The sequence below is a fragment of the Phacochoerus africanus genome, chromosome 8, assembly GCF_016906955.1.
Source record: "Phacochoerus africanus isolate WHEZ1 chromosome 8, ROS_Pafr_v1, whole genome shotgun sequence".
Classification (NCBI taxonomy): Eukaryota; Metazoa; Chordata; class Mammalia; order Artiodactyla; family Suidae; genus Phacochoerus; species Phacochoerus africanus.
Window position 1 is genome coordinate 129,434,308 of NC_062551.1, and position 23,150 is coordinate 129,457,457.

General features: G+C 37.0%; 1 protein-coding gene across 4 annotated transcripts in view; it reads left to right on the forward strand.

Annotated features, from left to right (window-relative positions):
* Positions 1-23,150, forward strand: part of TTLL7 (tubulin tyrosine ligase like 7) — a 156,144-nt gene that overhangs the window by 113,630 nt on the left and 19,364 nt on the right. For all 4 annotated transcript variants that reach the window (XM_047794247.1, XM_047794249.1, XM_047794246.1 and 1 more), the window contains 2 exons: positions 9,629-9,789; positions 22,596-22,769. In XM_047794247.1, the coding sequence (XP_047650203.1) occupies positions 9,629-9,789; positions 22,596-22,769 (335 nt within the window). The remainder of the gene's footprint in view (positions 1-9,628; positions 9,790-22,595; positions 22,770-23,150) is intronic.

Here is a 23,150-nt window from a genome sequence, read left to right on the forward strand (position 1 = left end):
TGACCCCCCCATCCCTCCCCTTTCCCTCTTCTCCCAGTAACAATTTGTTTCAAATTAGCCAACTGGGAAGAATGTGTGCCCTGACCTGACCAATGGGAAGGGGACAGATAAATCACCTGTGTTAGGGATAAATAGGGGAGGGTCCTTTGTTCGGTGCGTGCACTTTTTGGAGTACCTGCGCCCTTCTGCAGAAGTAAAGAGGCTTGTCGACAAAACAAAACAAAACAAAACAACAGATGCTCATAACCTATAACTCAACAAAACCACTTCCAGCATTCTGTCCTACAGAATAATAATCTGTATGAAATGCATAAAATGATTTATATACATGAACATATATTGCAGTGGTATTTGTGAAAGCAAAATATTTGAAGCAGCCTATCAGTAGAATACGGTTAAATAAATTAGGGTACATCCATACTGTCCAGTTGCATTCAATTGAGTACTATCCTAGAATCACAGATCTTAACCTGAGGTATAGCATGAGTTTTTTTTACTAGTGATGTATAGAACATGTGCACATTGGTAAAATTAGCCAGACTTTAATAATCATGAGTGAAGGATATAAGCAATAAGCTGCCACCAAGTGCATGATTTCTCCTAGGCCATGAGGCGTTCTGGTTCAGAGTGATGAAGGCCAAGTGTGGTTCACATTGGCACTGAGGGAGCCCTGCAGATCTGGGTGGCCTTCATTTCTCTTCTCCATTAGTCACCCATGCAGTGCAGTCTTCGTCACTAATTCATTCTCCAGCCAGGTGAAATGAAAACACTGGGTTTCTTTACTACAACTGTTGTCCCATAGAACTTTCGACAGTAAAGGATTTGTTCTTTATTTATGATGTCCAATATGGCAGTCACTAGCTGCACATGGCCTTTGAGTGAGGTCTTGAATTCATCATTGTGACTAAGGAACTGAACTTTTAATTTTAATTAAGTGTAAGTGGCCAAGTGAGTCTAGTGGCTGCTGCATTTATTAGCAGCATGGATCTAGACCATATGTAGCCTTCTAAATAACTTCTTGTTCTCCTACTGAGAAATTCCATCAGAGAATCTGCAAAAATGTCAAAGGGAGAACCTTTGTCAACTTTTTCCTTTTCATAACCAACCTAAAAAGATACCAAGATAGTAAACAAACAAGTTATACAGTAATATGTGTTGTCCCATTTTAAATCGTCCATGTGGGTACTGTTTTAAAATGTATACCTAGCATGAAAATTTTTCAAAAAGTAAGTACTAAATTATTAAGATAATTTATTTCTGGAGGATGCATTTATTGATGGTACATTTCTATTTTTTTAAAATTAACATAATCTTTTTAAAAATGAAAGAATGACAGGGAGACACAGGTATTTCTGTGAAGCCTGTGTGGATTCCTCCATAACTAGATACTGTTTTTTCCTGTTTTAAATCCTCACAGTACTTTGTACTCAGTTATACTTCTGATCTGACTTGAGAGATTTCTGTATTAATTTTTCCACCTCTCTGAAAGCTAGGGGATTTGTCTTACTTTGTAGTCATCTGTAGGAGGCTTTATGTAAACATTTTGTTGATTCAAATCTAGACTTGTGGATTCTGTCAGTAGCAAGCTAGCTGCTTCTTTTTGTGCTCTTGCTTCTTGACTAGTGCTGTGTGTCATCTGAATAGCCACAAGTTAAGACAATGCTATTCCCATTTTTACGTGTGATATGAAAAGGTCTGATAAACATTGTATGGGATGATTAAATGGTGTGTGTGAATAGTGATAATATTGATGAATTAGAAGAAATGATCTATTTCAAGTTTTAGGGCTGTGATGCTCAGTTGTGTTTATAAATTTCAAGTAAAAATAAATGCTTGCTTATCACTTTACTAGCAAGTACTTATGCCAGTATATTAACCTCTCTTGTATTGATTGACTCTAAGAGTAGTTGGAGTAAGTTATCCTTGTGTAATCCTTTCCTCCAGTTCTCCGATGGCAGCTACATCTCAGTATTCATGTACACTGTCATGTTAGGGGAGTGAGAGCACTAATGTGAGAGGCATGATTCTTAATACAACTTAAATATCTAGTTACCTTTTCTTTGAGCTGCTTTGTTGCTTCTTCCATGTTGGCATTAGTCAGAGCAACTATATATTTCCTTTGTGCTTGCAAAAAGTAACAAGATGTTCCATCTCCAGCTAAAAGCTACCCAAGCAATCAAAGTCATTCTTGTGCAAGGTAACTTAGTTGACAATTCTATTTTTGGCAGAAGAATTCATAGCTTGAATTTTGATTCTCAGAGAACAGTAAGGGCTAATCTTAACAGTAAGCTCATTTTGCAAAGTTGCCCAATTGCATGGAGGCCCTGAAAGGTGGCTGAGGGATGCTGAGCCTGGACCATGATGAGAAGAGGAAGCCCAAGATTTACCCATTGTGCAACTTATTTGTAGCAATTTTTCTTGACCTTTTCATGAACTCTTTTTCTTTTGTCAACCATTTTATTCTTTAAGAGGCTTTTTTCTCCAAAATAGACTCTTAACTTCTTAGCTGTATAGTGAAGAATGGGACTTCTTCATAGTTATATAATGATACATATAAATTTTTTTCTCTACCTCTTCCCCACTTTATTATTTCAGTTAGAATCAGAGGTAAAGTGGGATCAGAGAATGGCTGACTGACTGAAATATATTTTTATTGACAACAAGAGAATCCATATAGTGAATTAGTTTCAAAGTATATTGAAAAAAAAATTTTTTAAATGTCTTTATGTTGATCTTAAACAAAAGGGGCAATAACAGGCAGTTGAAAGAGGAACTGGACCTGGAGACACGTAGACTGGGGTTCACTACTGCTTTTGCCCTTTTCTTGGGGCAGGTGACTTCTCACAACTTCTCTGAGATTTGTACATTAAGTACTGGAATGTTCTTTTGAGGACGCGAGAAAGCGTATGGCAGGGTGCTCTAGCCTTAGAAAGTGTAAAATACAGGTGACTTATTTTTCCTTCTAAGAATCCTCATGCCAGGCTGTTTCTCTGATGTTTCTATTTTACTAAGAATTCTTAATATGTAGAATTATTTTGTATAGAATATGTATAAATGAGTTATAAAAACGTGTCTGTCAGGTTGTAACATGTTGACCATTCACTTGACTATCTGAAACCTTTGCTTTCTAAAGCTAGAAACTGCATCCAAGAAAACAAAGGGAAACCTAGAAATGTGGGTCAGCTTTAGACTGTAAAATTAGATATTATTAAAAGTTAACCTTTTAGAAGGCCAAGGACTTAGCTAGTTTAGCATCTAAATGTGGATTAATCAGATCTATCCATCTTTGAACTGGGGTGATATCAATAATCATTGGATGTCTGTGTCAGTTCAGTCCCCTGGGAAGCAGACATAAGACAGAATTAGAAGTGAAAGAGGTTTATAAGAGCAAACACTCAAGAAAGATGAAGAAGAGAGAGAGGGTTCGAATAGGCAGAAAGAGCCTTCCGATTGCAATGTTGGTCTGACACCAGGGACTGGGAGCCAGGAGGACTGGGGAGGAAGAATTTCAGACTTTAGTGAAGTTCTGAGAAAGGCCTGTCAGGCTGATGGGGAGCCCAGAACAAAGGGTGCCCATGAGTGGGATCACACTGAGTAGAATGAGCCCCTCTCTGGTATCCCATCCATGCTCGATCTTTGGCCTGGAGCATTCTGGGGAGACCATAAGTTTGGCTTGGATGTCGTAACAGATCCTGAATGGAGATGCTGTCAGCTGACTGTACAATTAGATTCAAATGGCATGTCTCCATGACTACCACAAAGGTTGGATGTGATGCAGTTTAATTTGACACACATTTATTGGTTACCAGTTTTGTACAAGAACTATGGTAGGCATAATAGTGGATTTTGAGAGTTGCTTATTCATTCATTTATTTGTTCATTCAAACATGCATTCAGCAATATTGATTAGGAGACTGCCACATCCTGAGAACAATTCTAGATGTGGAGTGCATAGGACTCTCAGTTTTAATTCTCTTAATTTCATTTAGAAACCATTGTTGAAACAAGTGTCTCTCTTTTTCTATTCCAGGATTGAAGCATTTGTTAGTTGCTCATTAGAATGTTGTAAAACTCTTAAGATTAGAATGCCACACAACCCAAACTCTTCCACATGCCTTATTTCAAATTTTCCTTAATGTGTGTAAAATTTAAATGTCAACAATGTAGGACTAAAATACTGAAAAGAACCCTCAGCAGGTGAGAATGGAAACAGCTAATCTTACTTAATGTCACGTTGTGGTAACGCCACACTAGGGTAATTTAGCTTTCTGCCGAGAATGCAGTTGCTTTATATAGTTTGTAAGGAATACACACAAGGTTTGAAAATATTGCAGTGGTGGTGGGCTGTGAAGGGTGCCAAATTTTCTGAAAAGCTTATTCTCTGATGTGATATCAAGCATAAAGTAAGATTAAAGAATGAAGAGAAATAAGTAGTGATAATAAGGTTGTGCTATATTTGCATTTATTTTAGGGTTCTAAGAGATCCTTGTTTATCAAGTGTTTTTTCTCTAAATAGCGATTTCTTCTTAATACCAATTGTAGCTGCTGCTGCATGCATTTTGATGTTATTATTTTCCATCTCTTTTTATTTGGGCTGACATAGATGCTGTTCAAGGCTGTTCGTTTTGCATCAGCAATGATGCCTTTACCTTATAGCCATGGCTGCTGCATGCATCATTAGTACAGCATGTAGTGATTTTAATGTTATTTCTAAACCTCTCTCACCTCATGCTATTATTTTAATTTAGGACCTACTGTTCAGCCATATGGAGCAGTTTGTCATTCAACATCTGTATGTTCTTTCAAAATATGAATTTTTCTGTGTGCTTTATGCCTTCAGATGTATTATATTTCATATGGAAAAGATAAATCTTTTCACTTTATTAATGCTTTCATTGACTGAATCGCCTATTTATTTTTCCCTTGGAGAGTTTAATGTTAGATTAGGATGCTTTTAAAAGCCACAAGGTCAGGAAATGGGTATCCATATTCTGTAAGTTAGCCTCACTTGAGTTCACAGATAAACACAAAGGACACCTTGATGACCACTTGTTTTTGTGTTTTACAAATTATTTATCTGACATCCATTTACTTCTAATTCCAAAGCACCCAGAAATCCAAACAGCATTACAAATAGAACTGATGCTGAAAAGAAAATCATGGACTTGCAGAATAGATTTGTAGTTGCCAAGGGGGAGGGGGAGGGAGTGGGGTGGTTGGGGAGCTTGGAGTTAACAGATACAAACTATTGACTTTGGAATGGATTAGCAATGAGATTCTGCTGTGTAGCAGTGGAAACTATGTCTAGTCACTTATGATGGAGCATGATAATGTGAGAAAAAAGAATGTATACATGTATGTGTAACTGGGTCACCATGCTGTACAGTAGAAAAAAATAGTGTGTTGGGGAAAGAACTATTAAAAAAACAAAAACAAATAGAGCTGATGCTAATTCACCTCATCCCAGTCTGATTTCTTACCTGCCTATCCTCTGCCTTCCTAAAATTATTCAGCAGGTGTTTTGCTAAAGGTGCAGGAGGCATTGTCTCCCCATCTGCTTGGCCTTTTAAGTAAACTGGTCCCTGATAGACTCCATGGCTCTGATGAAGGGGGTGCCTGGGCAACCTAGTTCTGTAATAGTGACCCCACCCATCTTCTCAAGTATTATTTTAATGGAAGTGAATCTGAATCTAAGAAGAAACAGTTGGATTCTTTTCTAGGATTTTGCCATTGGCACCAGGACAGATCAAATTAATTGTGAGGCATTGTTGAATAGTGTTTGAGAACATAGGTTGGGCTACACAGCCATCCATTTACTAGCTGTGTAATCTTGGATAAGTTACTTATCTGCCCTATGCCTTAGCTTTCTCATCTGTAAAATTAGATCCAAAATGTTTCCAAAACCAAAGCATTTTTCATAAGCATTAGGCAGCAAAACCTAACCCACCTGAACTCATTTGGTGACAATGACTCAACAGGAAGTTGTTATTTTTGTCTATCTCTTGGTTTGAATATTCACATGTTTTCCTGTAGAAAGAGTAATGTGTATAATTATGGAATCTAGCTTCAGTGTTTTTGAAAAAGGATTATGGACCAGTTATATCTATCTCAAAGTTTTTGTTTTGAGGATTAAATGAATTGCTGTATGTAAAAATGATTAGAACAATGCTTGGTCTATTATAAGCCCTCAATAAGTGTTAGCTCTGATTTTTACCTTGCTTGCAAAGGTTTCACTTTCTTGCAATGAACATCTTTACTGAGACAAACACCTAAGTGCTGGGCCTATCTTGAGCTTTGGAGACATGATAAGTTTATTACCAAGATGGGTATAGTTTCTCTTTTTATGTAGATAACAATCTCTTTTAACTAATCAGGGAATTAAAATAAAGTGGAATAATTATTAATAGGGGAAGACTTGAGCATTAAGGGATCACACAGCAGTTTAGTGGCAACTGAAAGTCTCCCTGAAGAAGTGATGTTTGAGGTGAGACATGGACGTTCTCCAGGGGAAGAGACAGGGGGAGATTGTTGCAGGCAGAGGGGAGAGCCTGTGGGAAGGTTCTCACTCCCTTGGTTGTTTTCCCTCATGTCCTCCTGGTTATAGGTCTCTCTAACCCACTCCTTAGTCCAGGACTAGAGCTTGCCTCCTTGGGGAGGCTCCTTAAAAAAACTGAAGGCAAAAGGGAATATGTCTTCTCAGCAGGTGCCCTGGCAAAGAAGGAGCAGGTTTCTGGGTTGCCCAGATCATGCTAGCCTCGCAACCTGGGAAATCACTCCTCAGGCAGGTGTGATTGGTGGGCACAAGAGGCCTGAAGCTGTGTCCACCTCCACATTGGAGGAAACATCAGGAGTGGAACAGCTGTGTTCCTCACCCCTAACTGCCTGACCACTTTCTGAAGCTGCTGCTTTTAGTCATATGTAGGGTAGCATATTAAACTATCATTCTTTTAAAATTTTCTCAAAATTAAAAATAAAACATATATGGAGTAGTGGCCAAGCGAGTCTCTAAGTGATACACCTAGTACAGTGCTTGGCATGGTGCAAGCAGCCAAAACAGGTTAATTGCCCTTCTCATTGGCTCTCATGCCTCATATGCATTTTACTATGGATGTATTCAGAAAGAAATGAATGAAAACCCATAATCTCAAATGTTAGATCACTTTAAAGTTGAATAAGTATTTAACAATGGAATTTGAAATGAAAGTAATGTTAAAATTTCCAGTGTTAGGGTTTATGTTACTGTCCCCACTTCCCAGTGAAAGAAGCTGAAGCGGGAAGGGAAGGAGTTGGGCTGCTTGCACAGTTCATTGTGAGAAGCTGTGGTGGATAGTCTTCTCTAACTACAATGTTATATTGAAAATTTTTTCCTAAGTTGATTTTTAAACAAATGTTTATTCTAAAATTTCCTTCATCAGAGAAAACTAATACAACTTCTTTAAATATGACCATTTTAAAGAGAAACATATTATATTCTTCCTTTGCTCCCAGTTCTCTATATGTTTGTGTCTATTGAGAGAAATGGTATCTTCTATCTTCATTCACCTTTATGTTTGAAAGTCTGTTTTCATCCTTCTCTCTCATATTTATGGACAGTTCCTTTAATTAGATAGATAAAAGAAGAAGTGAAAAATCTACTTTGGTGAACTGAAATGAGAATAACTATTTGTTGGTATTTGCTTTTTTTTTCATTTTTTAAAGTTTTATTGGAGTATAGTTGATTTACAATGTTGTGATAATTTCTGCTTTACAGTAAAATGATTTGGTTATACAGGTATACACATTCATTCTTTTCAGATTTGTTTCCCATATAGATTATCACAGAATATTGGGTAGAGTTCCCTGTGTTATACAGCAGGTCCCCACTGGCCATTCATTCCATATACCACATTGTGCATGTGCCAATCCCAAACCCCTAGTCCATCCCTCCCTACCACCCCTGACCTGTCTCCTTTGGTAACCATAAGTTTGTTTTCAGTGTCTGTGAGTCTGTTTCTATTTTAAAAAAGCATTTCATTGGAAATACCTGAATTGCAAAAGTATTAAATTCATGTAAATTCAATAAAGTAGCTTTTTGGAATTTATAATTTTTTTTAGAACCTCTAGGCTTTCAGTTGTCCAGAGTTAGATCAATCTCTGTCCTTGTGTCATGATACTCTCTCATTATTGGTCCGTGTATGGCCAGCTTTTATCTAGGTACAGTTTTTAAATTACTGTACCATGTGTGAACCCAACATCCAACACAAGGATCTTAGCAATAACCTATTATGTAATCAAATGACTGCCTCCTGTTCCCAGGCTCTCTGTGTCTCAAACAGCCATTTTCTTGGATTCAGTATAGGTGAATTGCATCCTGCCCCTTGTATTTTCTTTATATGTTCTTACTATATCTATGGTTATTCCTCATAAAATTTTTAAATTTAATTATTTTTATTTCTATTAAAAAGTTTTCATACTTATGTAATCACTGGTATGTATTTTTAAAAAAGCTTATATTTATGTGATTAATGTGTTGTGTGTTTTATTTCATTCATTTTGGCATCCATATACATGTCCAAAGGAATAGATATACAACTGTTTATTTATTCACTTTTTCATTGTTGGAGAATTAGGTTGTTTCCAGGTGTCTACAATTGTGAACAACTGTTTGAATGTTCTTGTATATGGCTCTTATTTTTGACCTATGAGAGTTTCTCTTAGGAATAAAACTGCCGGGTCATCAGGTACATGCATTTTCAACTTCAGAAGATAATGTTCAGCTATTTTCCAATTTGTACTCCTGCCAACAATGTCTAAGAACTGTAGATTCATATTTCTCCAGCACTTGATAGTATCAGATTTTTAATTTTTGTCAATAAAATGGATAGAAAATGATGTCTTATTTCAGTCTTCATTTTTATTCTTAACATTTATTGCTCATATTTATTTCCTCTTTTGTGAAATTCCTGTTCATGTATCTTTGTCCATTTTTTTCTATTTGTTGGTGTTGATGTTAGCAATTGGTCAGTTGTTCATTATATATTCCTGGTACTAATCTTTTGTTAGATGGATATGTTTTGAATATATTTTCCCAGTTTGTAACTTGATCTTTTATTCCTTGAAGGTATCTTTTGATGGCTAGAAGTTCTTAATTTTAATGTGATTGGAATCTATTAATCTTTTACAGTCCACACTTATTTAAGTGATCTTTTTATAATCCAAGGTCTAAAAGGTATTCACTAATACTTTCCACTAACATATGTAATAGTTTGTTTTTCAAACTTAAAACCTTAATCATTCTAAAGTTGATTTTTTTTAATTTGAGTGAAATGATGATTCAACTTCATCAATTTTTTTAATAAAGATTACTTTTTAAAAAAATCTCCATGTATTGACTTAATTTAAATTTAATTTAAAATTTTATCTTTTCTTACTCCAATGGTTAGGCTTGCCACCTATGTCATATACCAGTTTCATATATGCAGTATCTATTTTTGGACCTTTCATTCTGTGCTGTTGTTGAGTGAGTGAGTGAGTGAGTATACATGTGTGTGTATTCACTTTTGAATTGTATATATTCATCTTTGAATTTTAGATATACACATATTCACCTAGAGTTTTGAAACTTGAAAAACTTTGGTTTTTCCACTAGGTTTTGGACATAGTAAAAACAAGTATCCGTACAGTTCTTCCACGCATCTGGAAGGTACCTGATGTCGAGGAAGTAAATTTATATCGGATTTTCAATCGGGTTTTCAATCGCTTGCTCTGGAGTCATGGCCAAGGACTATGGAACTGTTTCTGTGACTCAGGGTAAGTTCTAAGTTATATTTTATTATTGACTTTTTAATATTTCAGTATTTAGTTATAAAGGTAGCCCAATAAAATGGCTGAATTTCCTTATTATCTTAAAGTATAGATTTGTACCTGCATATAATTTTTAGTCCTCAACTATAATTTGAGGACTAAAGCTGAGGTAGGTGAGATGATGGATATGAACACAGTACCTCCAAACTAATTGGAGTTCAGCATAGAAAAGATATTCTTAATTATTGAAAAATCCCCATTCCAAATCCATATCCTTACAGCTCTTCTGCGGTTGTCTTGATGTAGCCGACCTCTAAAGTAGGGCCACACTCCTGCTCCTCTTCTGAATTTCAGTCCTGTCAAAGCTGTTGTGACTCACTGTCATCTTGTCCTCAAGAGTCTAAAACCAAAATTCCATACTTCCCTTTTATTCAGAAATGGCTTCCCTCTGGACCTCCTGAAATTGCAGTTAGTCTCCTGATCACACAGGCTTGTTATCTCAGGGGCATCTGCATCCTTTTTGTCCTTCATTGTTTTTATAAAATCATTTGCTAAATATTGTTAATTTTTGTGTCATATCCCCACTGTGGCTATTTTAGATTGTTTTTCATTACTCTTAACAATGATCACATATTTAACTCTAGATTGTTCTTCATTTTTCTCAACAATTATTGGGTATTTACTGTTGTGTTAAATAATTTTGGAGATACAAAGTCGAATCTGACACAGATCCTGCCCTCAAGAAACTTAAAAATGATTCTAGCAAACACTATACCACTTACTACGTGCCAGACATTTTTCTAAGCACAGTACATGTTTTAAGTGATTTAATCCTTATAACATCACTTTGAAGCAGGTTTTACGACTATCTCCATTTTATAGATAAGGAAACTGAGGCACAGCTAGGTGCAAAGGACCTGGTGCAACTAGCATTTGAATTCAAAGGGCCTGGCCCCAAACTTCAAGCTCTTAACCAATAAACTCTGCTGCCTCTAATAAAAATAACAAGATAGTACCAAAGGAATGGTTATGAAAGAGACAGTTAAGACATCTTAGGATTTGAGATAAGAGAAGCCTTTTTGATGGAAGGGCTAAGTGAAATTAATTGATTTCTAGCCATTCTTGCCTCCAATTCTTTGTTGCTCTTATCTCTTCTGTTGTCAGTCATTTTCTAAAACCTGGAGTGATTTCCTTCATTTATCATTAAACTCTAGACTTCTTATCTATATACAGACTCTCTGATGTCCTGGCTCTTCCTTATTTCTCCAGCCTTCTCTCTCATTACTCTCGTACATAAACTTTACTCCAGAAAAACAAATTCATTATTTTTCAAATATCTTAAAAATTTTTGTCCTTTTCTTCCTCTGAACTGTTAATATCATTAAGTATCTGATTGTGCTACCTTCTACAACCCCATTTCTCCAGTCCCCTTTGCATTATTTAAATCCTCTGCAAAGACTCAGACTATATCCTTATATTATTATTATTAAAGTGAAGTTGATTTACAATGCTTCAAGTTCTGTTGTACAACAAAGTGACACAATCACACACATTTTTCTGTACTGTACAGTAGGAGCCCATTGCCCATCCATTCTAAATATAACAGTTTGCATCCAAACTTATTTTGTAAAACTTTAGACTATTCTTATCTGAAATGATCTCTGAATGTCCTCTACTTAAATATTCTAGTCATATAGAAGTTCCCATTGTAGCTCACCAGGTTAAGAACCTGATGTAATCTCCTTGAGGGTACGAATTCTATCCCTGGCCTTCTAGGTCCATCCATGTTGCTAAAGATGCCAGTATTTTGTTCTTTTTAATGGCTGAGTAATATTCCATTGTATACATGTGCCACATCTTGATTCACTCCTCTGTCGATGGACATTTAGGTTGTTTCCATGTTTTGGCTATTGTAAATAGTTCTGCAATGAACATTGGAGTACAAGTGTCTTTGCAAGTCGTGGTTTTCTCTGGATAGATGCCCAGGAGTGGGATTGCTAGATCAAATGGTAGTTCTATTTTTTGTTTTCTGAGGAATCTCTATACGGCTTTTCACAGTGGTTGCACCAATTTACAATCCCACCAACAGTGGAATAGGGTTCCTTTTTCTCCACACCCTCTCCAGCACATATTGTTTGTAGACTTTTTGATGATGGCTATTCTGGCTGGTATAAGGTGGTACCTCAGAGTGGTTTTGATTTGCATCTCTCTAATAATGAGTGATGTTGAACATCTTTTCATGTGCTTCTCGGCCATCTGTATATCTTATTTGGAGAACTGTCTGTTTAGATCTTCTGCCCATTTTTTGATGGGGTTGTTTGTTTTTTTGGTATGGAGCTGCAGAAGGTGTTTGTAAATTTTGGAGATGAATCCCTTGTCAGTTGATTCATTTGCAAAAATTTTCTCCCATTGTGTGGGTTGTCTTTTCATTTTGTTTAGGGTTTCCTTTGCTGTGCAGAAACTTTGAAGATTGATTAAGTCCCATTTGTTTATTTTTGTTTTTGTTGTCAGTACTCTAAGAGGTGGACCTGAGAAGATGTTGCTGTCATTTATGTCGGAGAGTGTTTGGCCTATGGTTTCCTCTAAGAGTTTGATAGTGTCTGGTCTTATATCTAGATCTTTAATCCACATGGAGTTTATTTTTGTGTATGGTGTTAGGGAGTGTTCTAATTTCATTCTTTTCCATGTGGCTGTCCAGTTTTCCCAGCACCACTTATGAACAAGCTGTCCTTTCTCCATTGTATATTCTTGCCTCCTTTGTCATAGATGAGTTGGCTGTAGGTGTGTGGGTTTAATTCTGGGCCTTCTATCCTGTTCCACTGATCTATATTTCTGTCTTTGTGCCAGTACCATATGGTTTTGATGACTGTTGCTTTGTAGTATAGTCTGAAGTCCGGGAGCCTGATTCCTCCAGCTCCATTTTTCTTTTTCAGGATGTCTTTGGATATTCTGTGTCTTTTGTGCTTCCAAACAAACTTTAAAATATTTTGTTTGAGTTCTGTGAGAACTGTCCTTGGTAATTTGATGGGGATTGCATTGAATCTGTAGATTGCCTTAGATAGTATAGTCATTTTGATAATATTAACTCTTCCAATCCACGAGCATGGTATATCTTTCCATCTATTTGTGTCATCTTTGATTTCTTTCATAAGTGTCTTATAGTTTTGAAAGTAGAGGTCTTTTGTCTCCTTAGGTAGGTTTATTCCTAGGTATTTTATTCTTTTGGATGCGATGGTAAATGGGATTGCTCTCCTAGTTTCTTTTTCTGCACTTTCATTGTTAATGTATAGAAATACCATCGATTTCTGTGTATTAATTTTGTATCCTGCAACTTTGCCAAATTCATGGATGAGCTCTAATAGTTTTCTGGTAGAGTCTTTAGGATTTTCTAGGTATAGTATCATGTCATGTGCAAACAGTGATAGTTTTACTTCTTCTTTACAGGTTGGATTCCTTTTATTTCTTTCACTTCTCTGATTGCTGTGGCTAGGACTTCCAAAACTATGTTGAATGGTAGTGGTGAGAGCAGACATCCTGTCTTGTTCCTGATCTCAGGGGGGAATTCTTTCAGCTTTTCACCATTGAGAATGATGTTTGCTGTGGGTTTGTTGTATATGGCCTTTATCATGTTGAGGTAGGTTCCCATTATGCCCACTTTCTGAAGGGTTTTTATCAGAAATGGGTGTTGGATTTTGTCAAAGGCTTTTTCTGTGTCTATTGAGAGGATCATATGGTTTTCATTCCTCAGTTTGTTAATGTGGGGTATCATGCTGATGGATTTGTGGAGAGTGAAGAACCCTTGCATCCCTGGGATAAATCCCACTTGATCATGATGTACAATCCTTTTAATGTATTGTTGGATGTGGTTTGCTAGTATTTTGTTGAGGCTTTTTGCATCAATGTTCGTCAGTGAAATTGGTCTGTAGTTTTCTTTTTTTGTGGTATCTTTGTCTGGATTTGGTATAAGGGTGATGGTGGCCTCATAGAAGGAGTTTAGGAGTATCCCTTCCTCTGCAATTTTTTGAAATAGTTTCAGAAGGATAGGTGTTAGCTCTTCTCTAAATGTTTGATAGAATTCGCCTGTGAAGCCATCTGGTCCTGGACTTTTGTTTGTTGGAAGTTTTTTAATCGCAGTTTCAATTTCATTTCTCATGATTGGTCCATTCATCTTTTCTATTTCATCTTGGTTTAGTCTTGGAAGATTGTACTTTTCTGAGAATTTGTCCATTTATTTTAGGTTTTCCGTTTTATTGGCATTTAGTTGCATATAGTAGTCTCTTATGATCCTTTGTATTTCTGTGATGTCTGTTGTTACTTCTCCTTTTTCATTTCTGATTTTATTGCTTTGAGTCCTCTCTCTTTTTTTCTTGATAAGTCTGGCTAGGGATATATCAATTTTGTTGATCTTTTCAAAAAACCAGCTTTTCATTTCATTTATCTTTTCTATGGTTTTCTTTGTTTCTATTTCATTGATTTCTGCTCTGATCTTTATGATTTCTTTCCTTCTATCAAGTGTAAGTCTTGTCTGTTCTCTCTCAAGCTGCTTTAGATGTAAAGTTAGCTTGTTTCTTTGAGCTTTTTCTTGTTTCCTGAGGTGGGCTTGTATTGCTATCAACTTTCCTCTTAGGATGGCTTTTGCTGCAACCTATAGGTTTTGGAGTGTCATATCTTCATTGTCATGTGCTGGTAGGTATGTTTTAATTTCCCCTTTGATTTCTTCAGTGATCCATTGGTTGTTTAGTAGCGTGTTGTTTATTCTCCACGTGTTTGTGTTTTTTGCATTTTTTTTCTTGTTGATTTCTAGTCGTATAGCATTGTGGTCAGAAAAGATGCTTGGCATGATTTTAGTTTTCTTAAAGTTACCAAGGTTGGATTTGTAGCCCAGGATGTGATCAATCTTAGAGAATGTTCCATGTGCACTTGAGAAGAATGTGTATTCTGTTGCTTTTGGATGGAATGTCCTAGAAATATCTATTAAGTCCATCTGGTTTAATGCATCATTCAGGGCATGTGTTTCCTTATTGATTTTCTATCTGGTTGATCTGTCCATTGCTGCAAGTGGGGTGTTAAAGTCCCCCACTATTATTATGTTATTGTTGATTTGTCCTTTTAAAGTTGTTAGCATTTGCCTTATATATTGTGGTGAACCTATGTTGGGTGCATAGATATTTAAAATTGCTATATCTTCTTCTTGGATTGATCCTTTGATCATTATGTAATGTCCTTCTTTGTCCCTTAAAATATTCTTCATGTTAAAGTCTATTTTGTCTGATATGAGTATTGCTACTCCAGCTTTCTTTTGATCCCCGTTTGCATGAAATATTTTCTTCCATCCTCTCACTTTCAATTTGTATGTGTCCCTAGAAGTGAAGTGGGTCTCTTGAAGACAGTATATATATGGGTATTGTTTTTGTATCCATTCAGCCAGTCTATGTCTTTTGTTTGGGGCATTTAGTCCATTGACATTTAAGATAATTATTGATATGTATATTCTTATTTCCATTTTATTCATTGCTTTGGATTTGTTTTTGTTGCTCTTTTTTCTTTCCTTCTTGTCTTGTTCTTTTCTGCCTAGAGAAATTCCTTTAGTATTTGTTGTAAGGCTGGTTTAGTGTTGCTGAATTCTCTCAGCTTTTGCTTATCTGTGAAGATTTTGATTTCTCCTTCAAATCTGAATGAGAGCCTTGCTGGGTAGAGTAATCTTGGTTGGAGATTTTTTCCTTTCATCACGTGAAGTATATCATGCCACTCCCTTCTGGCCTGCAGAGTTTCTGCTGAAAAATCTGCCGATAACCTTTTTGGGGTTCCCTTGTATGTGATTTGTTTCTTTTCCCTAGCTGCTTTCAATATTTTCTCTTTGTCTTTAATTTTGGTCAGTTTGATTAATATGTGTCTCAGTGTATTCCTCCTTGGGTTTATTTTATATGGTACTCGTTGTGCTTCCTGGATTTGAGTGAGTGATTCCTTCCCCGTGTTAGGGAAGTTTTTGGGTCTTGTCTCTTGGAATATTTTTTCTGTTCCCTTCTCTCTCTCTTCTCCTTCTGGCACCCCTATAATATGGATGTTGGTGGGTTTAATGTTGTCCCAGAGTTCTCTGAGACTCTCCTCATTTTTTCAGTCTTTTTTCTCTTATGTTCAGCATCTGTAATTTCCACTAATCTGTCGTCCACCTCGCTTATTTGTTCTTCTGCCTCCTGTATTCTGCTGTTAGCTGCTTCTAGTGAATTTTTTATTTCAGTTATTGTATTTCGCATCTCTTCTTGTTTAAATTTTTTATCTTGTATCTCTTTGGTCAGTGTTTCCTGTAAGTTATCCATCTTTGCCTCCAGTTTATTTCCAATGTCTTACATCATCTTCAGCATCAATAATCTAAAGTCTTTTTCCTGGAGGCTGAGACTCTCCTCATCGCTTAGCTGATTTTCTGGGGTTTTTTCCTTTCTCCCTCATCTGAGTTATAATTCTCTGTCTTTTCATTTTTATAGGTTTTTGGTATGTTGACCTTCTTACAGATAATAGAGTTGTAGCCTCTCTTACTTCTCGTGTCTGCCCCCTTGTGGCTGAAGTTTGTATGGGGGGCTTGCTGTGGGCTCCCTGATGGGATGGGCTGATGCCTGCCCACTGGTAGGTGGAGCTGATTCTAATCCCTCTGGTGGGTGGGGCTTTGTCTCTGGATGGGATTAGAGGCGGCTCTGTGCCTGAGGGGTCTTTAGGTAGCCTGTTTACTGAGGGGTGGGGCTGTGATCCCACCTGGATTGTTGTTTGCCCTGGGGCTCCTCAGCACTGACTGACGGGTGGGGCCAGATTTTCCCAAAATGGCCACCTCCAGAGAAAGGCGCACTGCTGTATATTCCCGAGAGCTTTCTTTCAATGTCCTTCCCTCACAACAAGCCACGTTCACCCCTGTTTTCCCAGGATGTCCTCCAAGAACTGCATTCAGGTTTGACCTAGATTTCTATGGAGACTTTGCTTTGCCCTGGGACCTGGTGCACATGAAGGTCTGTGTACACCTTTTAAGAATGGGGTCTCCATTTCCCCCAGTCCCATGGAGCTCCTGTGCACAAGTCCCACTGGCCTTCAATGCCAGATGCTCTAGGGGCTCTTTCTTCCCATGCCAGATCCCCACACATGAGAGTTTGATGTGGGGCTCAGAACTCTTACTCCTGTAGGTGAGTCTCTGTGAACCAGTTAGTTTCCAGTCTGTGGGGTTTTGCACCCAGGAGGTATGGGGTTGTTTATATCGCAAAATCATTCCTCCTACCTCTTGATGTGGCCTCCTCTTTTTCTTCTGAGTAGGATATCTCTTTTAAGGTTTCTGGTCCATTTGGGTGAAGAATGCTCAGCCTTTAGTTGTGAATTTTGTTATTTTTAGGAGAGAAGTTGAGCTCCAGTCCTTCTATTCTTCCATCTTAATCCCATCTCCAAATGATTTTGTCTATAAATTATTTTTATAGAGGCTTGAGTGAAATATTTAAACCTACTCGTGGCTCTTAGTTGATGGCTCTCTGTAGAAGTTCTCATAATTTAAAGTCAGAATTGAAATTTCTTTATGTTTATTGATCCATTGGTTGGAATGCTTTATGTGAATTCCAGTTGCTCTTCACCAGTGGAAGGCAGGGAGATAGTCTGCTACTGAAATGGGTGCTGATGGCTTTGCATCCATATCCATGAGGTAATTTCCAATGCCAGACCCTAAAGATGCCCATGAAGTGATTCTTCTTTGCCTCTAGGGCTCCTCTGCCCTGCAGTATTTTGGTAATTTACTCTAACTCATTTCAGAATCCTTTTCTCTTATACCTGACACAGCACTCCTTCTAGATGTCTCTGGTGTATCTATTACTAGTAGCAGTGATAATGAAAGTAAGAAACATTTATTGAAGTCTTACTAAGTGCCTAATTATTTTTTACATATTAAATAATCTTATAATTACCACTATAATATTTTGAGTAAACGATTGTTACTATCCTCATTGTGTAAATGAAAATATTGAAGCCTGAAATATATAACCTGCCCAAGTTTTCATAGTAGGTAAATGAAACTGGATTTAAACCCAGGTTGTCTGAGTCAAGAGCCTATGCTCTTAACTCTATGCTTTATTTACTCCTCTCAAAGCAGCAATTTGAAAGTGACAGTTCCTGCTATATCCTCTTTAAGACTAGCTTGCTTTTTTTTTTTCTTTTTAGGGCCATACCCAGGGCATATGGAAGTTCCCAGGTTAGGAGTCAAATCTGAGCTGCAGCTGCCAGCCTATGCCACAGCCACAGCAATGCAGGATCTGAGTCACATCTGTTGTATAGCCACAGCTCACAACACCACCGGATCCTTAGCCAGTATTGAACCTGTGTCCTCATGGATACTGGTCAGGTCCATTACCACTGAGCCACAATGATAACTTCCATTTTTTTTTCCATTTTTTTTTCATTGAATAAATTCATGTATCTATGAGGAGTGAATAAATAAAGATTATGTTATTCTGGTTCAAAAAAAGAAAAAAACAGCATTGCCAGCAGTTGCTGAGCTCACTGTACTGCAAGACCCATAGCATTAGCCAAATCCCCAGCCCACTGCATCTGAGCAAATGGATGCAAGAGATGCTTTGAATCCAAATTGAATTCCACTCACCAGCATTCATTTTTTTAAAAAACATCGTGGTTTGTAGAGATGATTTTTACACCAGATTTTATTTTGCAGCTTTAAAAATGACATTCCTAGGCCCCCTCCATTTGATGATATCACACAATGATGTGTATTTGATTGGCACTCTGGACTCAATAGTTCTACTTATTCTTTCAATGATATCCAGTCAATGTATACTCCTTTAACTTTTGCTTTACCAGCCTAGAAGTCTAGGGAAAAAAATCTACTCTGCTTAGTTCTCATAAAAGGTGCAGCTGTCTTTCACAGTTAGGTGTAAAACTCTTGGCAAAAATATAACCCCAATAACTCTGGGCCACCTTGATTCCTGCCTCTGCCTGTCAGCATCCCCATAAGAAAACAAATGAATAAACCATTCTCTGTCCACATCAAAAAACATCAAAGAATATTGTAGATGTTTGTATGTAGTAGGTTTTCCTAGAATTGGCCCAGGGGGTTTGCAGATGCATCGAATAACAAACACCCTCATCCTTCTCTCTTGCTCTTCCAGCCTGCTGAAGCCTACATTCAGTGACTTTTTTTTTTTAATCACATGCAGCCTCCTGGGGGTGCTGTTCAGAATGATGCCCCACATCCTGAATGTGTTCTCTTCAGGATACTAGCTCTTGGATTTTTCATGAATAAAATTAGCCCCATGTTTTACTGAGATAGGGGAAGCCTAGGTGCTATGGGATTCAAACTCAGGCCACAGAGCTCAGGAAAGGTGGGCACGGGAAGTAACATTTCAGTTTAGACCTGCAGGAAGAGAATACGAGTTTGCCAGGTAAAGCAAAGAGGAGGAGGCAGGGGATAGTATGGGAGGAGGGATGCATTGTTTGGAAAAGCCTTCTCTCCACTCCGAATCCTGACATGTAAACCCTAAAGAAAAGAATCCAGTTTAGACCCTTTAGCCAAAAGACATTTTCCTGTGGAGGTTTGTCAGAACAAAGCTTTTCTTTTACAGTCTCAGGGAAAGAAGAAATTGTAAAGATCCAATCTAAAAAAACCAACCAAACAAAAAACAGAAACAGATCATGGCCAAGAAGAGCAGACTTGGGGTTCCCAAAGTGGAAAGGGGAGGGAGTGGGATGGATGGGCATTTTGGGGGTTTTTTGGATCCATACTGTTATAGTCAGAATGGATGAGCAGTGGGGCCCAACTGTACGGCACAGGGAAATGTGTGTGATTGGGTCACTTTGTTGTACCACAGAGCTTGATGAAACACTGTAAATCAATTATACTTTAATAATAGTAATAATAAAGAAATTAAAAAGAGCTGTCAAAAAAAAAAAAAAAAAAAAAGACTAGTCTAAGGCAGCAGTCTGCCCCTGGGCTGAATCATATACCTTCCTGAAAATGTATGCATAGCACACAGACAATTAAAGTGATGTAAATCTTACTTTTCTCATGTCACTTTCAGTTGGATGCAGTATTGTTAGTACTTTTCAGCTCATTAATCTTTGTATCACAGATTGTCCAGTTGGTATGGTCCAGATTTTTTTTTTCTTTTTACTTTCCTTTTCTCTTTCTGCTACTTAACTTTGGGCTGCTCGGTCTTTCATTAGGACTTCTCTCAGAGGAGAAAGAAATGAATGTTTCACTTTTTAGATAACTGCTTTATTAAATATTTTGATGAGAAAGGTGGTGAAAATTATTGGATTACTGGGTACGAGGCTTTTCAAATCTCTGGATTTCATTAATAGTCCCCCTTTGTTACCAGAGGTATTCAGTATTCTGTATCTTATTGTTACATTATTAAAAAATGTCATTTGAAGTCATTCCTTTTCATATTTTTCTGAGGATTAGGAGTGGCAGAGAGAACTTTTCACCATTTAATCTTTTTTTGAATTCATGGATTTTGGCCCTTCCATTTGCTTGGAATTTAGATTCAGAAAGCAGGCAAGTATGACCCTGGGTTCTTTGATAAAGGCATTGGTATTTTAAGTTATTTCTCCATCCTTTGAGCTTCTTAAACATTTTTGTATTGGTATTGAAAATTGAGATGCTATAGTATTTAGAAGCACCTCACATTTTCTCAGTGATGCCAGAGGGTGGGTAGGAGGTGGCGGACTCAGTTCTAACACACTCAGGTTGAAGAACAGGCTTCTTTTGTGCAAAGGGGATGGCATTAGCCTGGTACCAAACCAAGCGGGTCCTGGTCATTTTCTTTTTTCTTTATTGGTGATTCTGCCATGCTGACCCTTAAATATGAATTAATGCGATCTTTGGTTAGTGATGGTGACCATACACACCAAAATTAGGTAGAGGACCTTGATTCATATGTTTATTATAAATATTTAAGGAACAATGAGGGAATGAGAAGCCAAACTGCTCATATTATAACTCACATATGCTGCAGAATGTTACATCACACTAAGGTGTTATAGACGAAGCTCCTTTGTCTTTATTCCATTTTATTTGTTCTTTTCTTACTTCTATACTCTAAGTCAGGAAAAGAAAAATTTTACCATGATGGAGTACCTGAGAGGAGAGCCAATCAATGGCTCCAAAATATCAAAATATAAATATATCCAAGTTAAGAAGGAGGATAGTGATGGAGGTAGACTTTTGTAGAAATACCCAGAATTCCAAGGGTGAGAACGTAAAAGTGCTCAGCAGAGTCAAACACAGGATGTTTTCTTTGTGTATTTCATTGATATGAAAGTTTAATTTCTCTGGGCCCAGGCATGTAAGGCTTGCTAGATCGAGAAGACATATATAAATATATTCCCTTATTAATTGGTGTTCTCTAATGTTTTTCTTGATTGTATTAAGTAAATTAGAGAGATATACATATGCACAAATATAGATATATAAACACATATATATATCATCTAGTTTTTCTGATATTAAGTAATCAAAATTTTTAGTTAACTAACATGTTACTGTTCTCAAATGAAAATAATTTTACTTCTTTTTAAATAATAAAACAAGCATTACATTTAGCCCTGAACATCTCACAAATTTATTCCTTTATATTTACTTATTTGGATCTTATTCCCTGTAAGAAAACCTGTCACTCATTGATGACATGCTGTCTTTTTGGGACCACGCTTCTCTCGAAAATACAGACAGTAGCCTTTCTACTAAAAAATACCTGTGTGAGTTTCTAAAGCATTTTTTAAAAATTCCAAAGATATCAAATATACACAAAAGATTGAAAATGGAGTCTTTGAATTTCCCATTGGGAACTACATTTCTTCAGAAAAATATTTTCCTTAGTGTTTTTTCATTTGAAAAGCTATTCTTTTCTCTTTCGGAGGGTTAAAGAATTGGTTTATGTAAAATGAGACTTGAACCGTTACCAAGTCTCAAAGCAAACTTTCCCCTTGAGGGATGAAAAGGGTTTCGTTTACACTAAGGAAGTAAGTCTCCCCCTCTCTTTGTATTTTTCTCTCTCTCTCTTTTGGTGGTAATGATGGGGTGGTAAGGCATTTCCTGATTTGAACCATGACAGTAAACTTAGGAATTGTACATATGTCTGTACATGTGTGTACATGCACGCATATGTGTGCGCGCGCGCACACACACACCCCCCCCTATGTTTACCAGGACAGCGTGTACTACTGCCTGCTGCGGAATAAGCTGAATGCACTAAAGTGGGAGAATACTGCCTTGGGAACTGCAATAGGATGGTCCTTGTGGATATTACTCCTACATTATAGAACCTGTGCTCAAGGAACATCATGGACATAAGTACATATGAAAGTGTTTCGAAAGGGGTGGTCATAATTCAAGGAGGAACCTAAATTCTCCTAGTGCAGAGATAACTAATTAAGTTGTAACAACTTTTTTGTTTGTGCCATCATTATTAATATAAAAATAAATATAGCTTCCTAGAAAACCCAAGTTCCTATTACCTAACTTGAGAAATTAACTCAGATTTTATAATTACTTTAATATAGAGTAACTCAATTTTTAGGAGGTTTTGGGAAACCGTCCTGTTAGCTACTCCAAGCTAGCAGCAGTAAAGCCTTTAAAGATATGAATTCTACGTTGTGTTTTTTTAATGTAAAAATTAACTTCCAAATTTGTATTTATACATTTCAACCATCTGTAGTCACTTCAAATGTGTGAGGCCATTTCTACTCTTCTTTATTGGTTTGTTGCTGGGTAAGTGATATAGCTGGTTGCCATTTTTAACAGCCACATGAGGTCATGTCTGTTTCCATGCCAACAGATCCTCTTGGGAGAGTATTTTCAGTAAAAGCCCGGAGGTGGTGACTCCTTTGCAGCTCCAGTGTTGCCAGCGCCTGGTGGAGCTTTGTAAACAGTGCCTGCTAGTGGTTTACAAATATGCAGCTGATTCAAGAGGATCACTCTCAGGCATTGGTACCGATTGGGGTAATTCCAGGTACTTGTTTACATTCCCTAGACCCTGTGAGTTTTATATAAAGTAATGCCACAATCTAGTTTGAAAGTGAAAGTTTCTTTTGTTTATATGGCTAAATTAAATACTAGTAATGAAAATTTCATACATACTGTTATCTACAAGATACTTTAATTTGTATAATCTTTACCTTGAAAGGACTGACCAATGACAGCAATCATAAGTATGAAGGTGACAGAAATAACCTACATGAAAATTTTATTCTTTGGCTTATGTACTTTTGCTTTCAAAAGCCAATAAAGCATCCAAACTGGTAATAAATTTAATTTTTCCTCCAATAGGGATATTTCAACATTTTTCCTTTTTCCTAATATAGTTGAGAAGATGGCTTTAGTTCAATTTTTA